We start from the raw sequence: 2,545 nt of genomic DNA on the forward strand, positions 1-2,545 counted from the left end.
AAAAAAAAAAAAAAAAAAAAAAGTCAGATCTTAAATTTTTGACACAAACTCAATCAATACAAAATCGAACAAGCCACTATGAATACCCTATAATCCATGAAACGAAGACATGACTAAATAGATCTACCAAAAAAAAAAAAAAAATTGAAATCGAAATCGAAGAATTACAAAAAATCAAACCTCGTCTTTGAGCATGTGAAGTAAAGTGGTTTTGCCAGCATTATCGAGTCCGAGAAACAAGATTTTGGCTTCTTTTTGCCATAACCCTAAAGAGGCTAGGATTCCATAGAACCAATCGAACAAGAACATGGTTTCGTGACTTGGTCTCTGATCTCTCGATCTTTCGCCAAAGAACAAAATAAATAAATAAAGAGTTATAAGAAACAAAATATGGAAACAGACGTGGCCGATGATCGAGCTGGTGTAGTGACGTGGCGTGTTATGAGTGGAAGGTATCGTTATGGTTGATGTCATTGAAAAGCCAACCTGGACCATCAGATCTACTCGTTTTCTAACTTCGCGGCTGTGTTTTTACTGTTTTTTATAACTTAATTTTTTTTTTAATTGACAATTTTACTTTATTGACATTTTTAAAATAATATTTTTTATTTATTTAAAACAAGACCATATTTTTTTGAAGTTGGACGACATATAAAAAAGTTAAAAAGCATTTAGTAGTTCAGTTTTTAGAACATAACTCTCTTTTACTGGTTAAAGGGAATAGCGCTAGACCATATTTTTCATATATCAAAACAGTCACATTTTACAACTAGGTCTTCTTCTAGTTAAACTGCTAGAATGCGTGTCAGACTCGGACCATGAACCACTACGAATCAACTTCTCTTGTTCTTTTATGTTTGAGTCTTGTTTGGGGAGAAAATTATCATTCACGAAGTTCTAATTTGCAATAAAATGTTGGTTTGCAACAGAATGAACTCTATAATTGATGTGAATAAGCCTGTAAGTGATGACATTGCTATGAGACAGTGGTGGTCTTCAAGTTAGTGAATGTTTTGCCTCCAACAATTAAGATCTCTTCCCTTTTTTTTTTTGCCTAATTCTATTGTGAATCCGTAAAGTATGATAATACGAGAGGATAATGAGGGTAAAAAGGAGAGAGGTGAAGAGAATCATAAACGATTTTCTCAAGTCCAATAAAGCTGCCATAACCATATATCACCATGATAGCTAAAAAGTTCTACATCACAACCAAACTAGAGCTAAAAAAATTTCTTTGAAAGAAAAGGTTAAGAACAAATAAGACACTGAGGACTTTTTAATTCTCCACCTTCTTCGCTTAAAGCTCGTCCTGTAATCAAATAGTTTTCACAAAAGTTAGTCACATAGCACAATGAACTATATGTTTTGGGTTTAAAAGCTGAAAAAAAGGTCTAGAAACATACATGGGCAGCATCGGTTTCCTCGGATTCCTTGGTTTCCTCAGACTTTGATTCGTTGTCTGAGTCATCTCCTTCATTGTCATCATCTTCTGCTTCTCCCTCAGCCTGGAGGAAAGAGTAAATTTATGTCAAAAACCTTGACAGAAACAGAGAGGTTTACTATGCAAATTAATGTGAAGCCCAAGAGATCTTACGTCAGATTCAGCAGGAGCGTCCTTTGACTCCTGGTAATACCAAAAAAATATAAAAAAAGAAAACTTGATTACTAAACATATTTGAATAAGACAAAAAAATTTGGATGGAGGATTGTAATTACCTCTTCCTCTTTCTTCTTCTCAGCTTCGTCGAATGCTGCTTTCTCCGCCTGTAATACCATACTAGATTATTAGTTATAATTCATTAACCACAGTAAACCAAACGAAGACCAACGATTGAATTAACATACATCCTTGTGCTTTCCCCAGGTTTCCTCGGCCAACTTCTTAGCGTACTCTGGGTCATCGCTTACCAACACATTGTCGAACAAGGATCCAGATTTCACCTACCAAAAATAGCATGTGTATAGTACCAAACATACACCATCAGGAAAGAAGAAAAAGTTTCAGTGACAAGATATTATTGTTACCTGCCACAACTCTACTCCAACATACTTCAATTTGGGGAAGACATAGAGTTCTGGGTCATCCTTGAACTCTGCGTAAAAAAAGATACACTTAAGACTTACTACTGATCCCGTATAACTTCATGGAAAACAAAAATCTTACACTGAATACTTTTGTTACATCTATGATTCATAACTAACAGATTTTAAAGAAGTATTTCAGTTGAATATACAATATGATGGATTCCTAGTTGCGTCAAGCTCGTTTGAGGTTGTATTTTGCTATAAAAATTACTATTTTAGAGACATGGAGCATTTTATTACATGAATACTATGGACATTATGAAGATAAGCAATCGCAGAGAGAATTTTACCAGGGTTATCAATCATTGGAGCCTTCCACTTGCCCTTGTAATTTGGGTTCTTGATTTTCTACAGTACAATATGACAGCAGTGAGAGGAAAGTAACATAGTTTGACCATCTTATATATCCATTTGACAGAAAAAAAAAACCTAACAAACCTTGGGCTTCCATTCACCGTTG

The 2,545-nt window shown here is 34.6% G+C and overlaps 2 protein-coding genes across 2 annotated transcripts in view; both read right to left on the reverse strand.

Annotated features, from left to right (window-relative positions):
* The window catches only part of LOC104704578 (GTP-binding protein SAR1B-like), a 1,836-nt gene extending 1,527 nt beyond the window's left edge, over positions 1-309 (reverse strand). Inside the window, exon 1 of the mRNA XM_019227055.1 lies at positions 216-309. Coding sequence (XP_019082600.1) covers positions 216-309 — 94 coding nt within the window. The remainder of the gene's footprint in view (positions 1-215) is intronic.
* Positions 1,122-2,545, reverse strand: part of LOC104704579 (calreticulin-1-like) — a 3,308-nt gene continuing 1,884 nt past the window's right edge. The window contains exons 4-11 of the mRNA XM_010420638.2: positions 2,524-2,545; positions 2,376-2,433; positions 2,026-2,093; positions 1,846-1,941; positions 1,717-1,764; positions 1,595-1,624; positions 1,404-1,505; positions 1,122-1,309 (exon numbers count right to left, since the gene is read on the reverse strand). Coding sequence (XP_010418940.1) covers positions 1,298-1,309; positions 1,404-1,505; positions 1,595-1,624; positions 1,717-1,764; positions 1,846-1,941; positions 2,026-2,093; positions 2,376-2,433; positions 2,524-2,545 — 436 coding nt within the window. The 3' untranslated portion in view covers positions 1,122-1,297. The remainder of the gene's footprint in view (positions 1,310-1,403; positions 1,506-1,594; positions 1,625-1,716; positions 1,765-1,845; positions 1,942-2,025; positions 2,094-2,375; positions 2,434-2,523) is intronic.

Source organism: Camelina sativa, chromosome 7 (genome assembly GCF_000633955.1).
Source record: "Camelina sativa cultivar DH55 chromosome 7, Cs, whole genome shotgun sequence".
Taxonomy (NCBI): domain Eukaryota; kingdom Viridiplantae; phylum Streptophyta; class Magnoliopsida; order Brassicales; family Brassicaceae; genus Camelina; species Camelina sativa.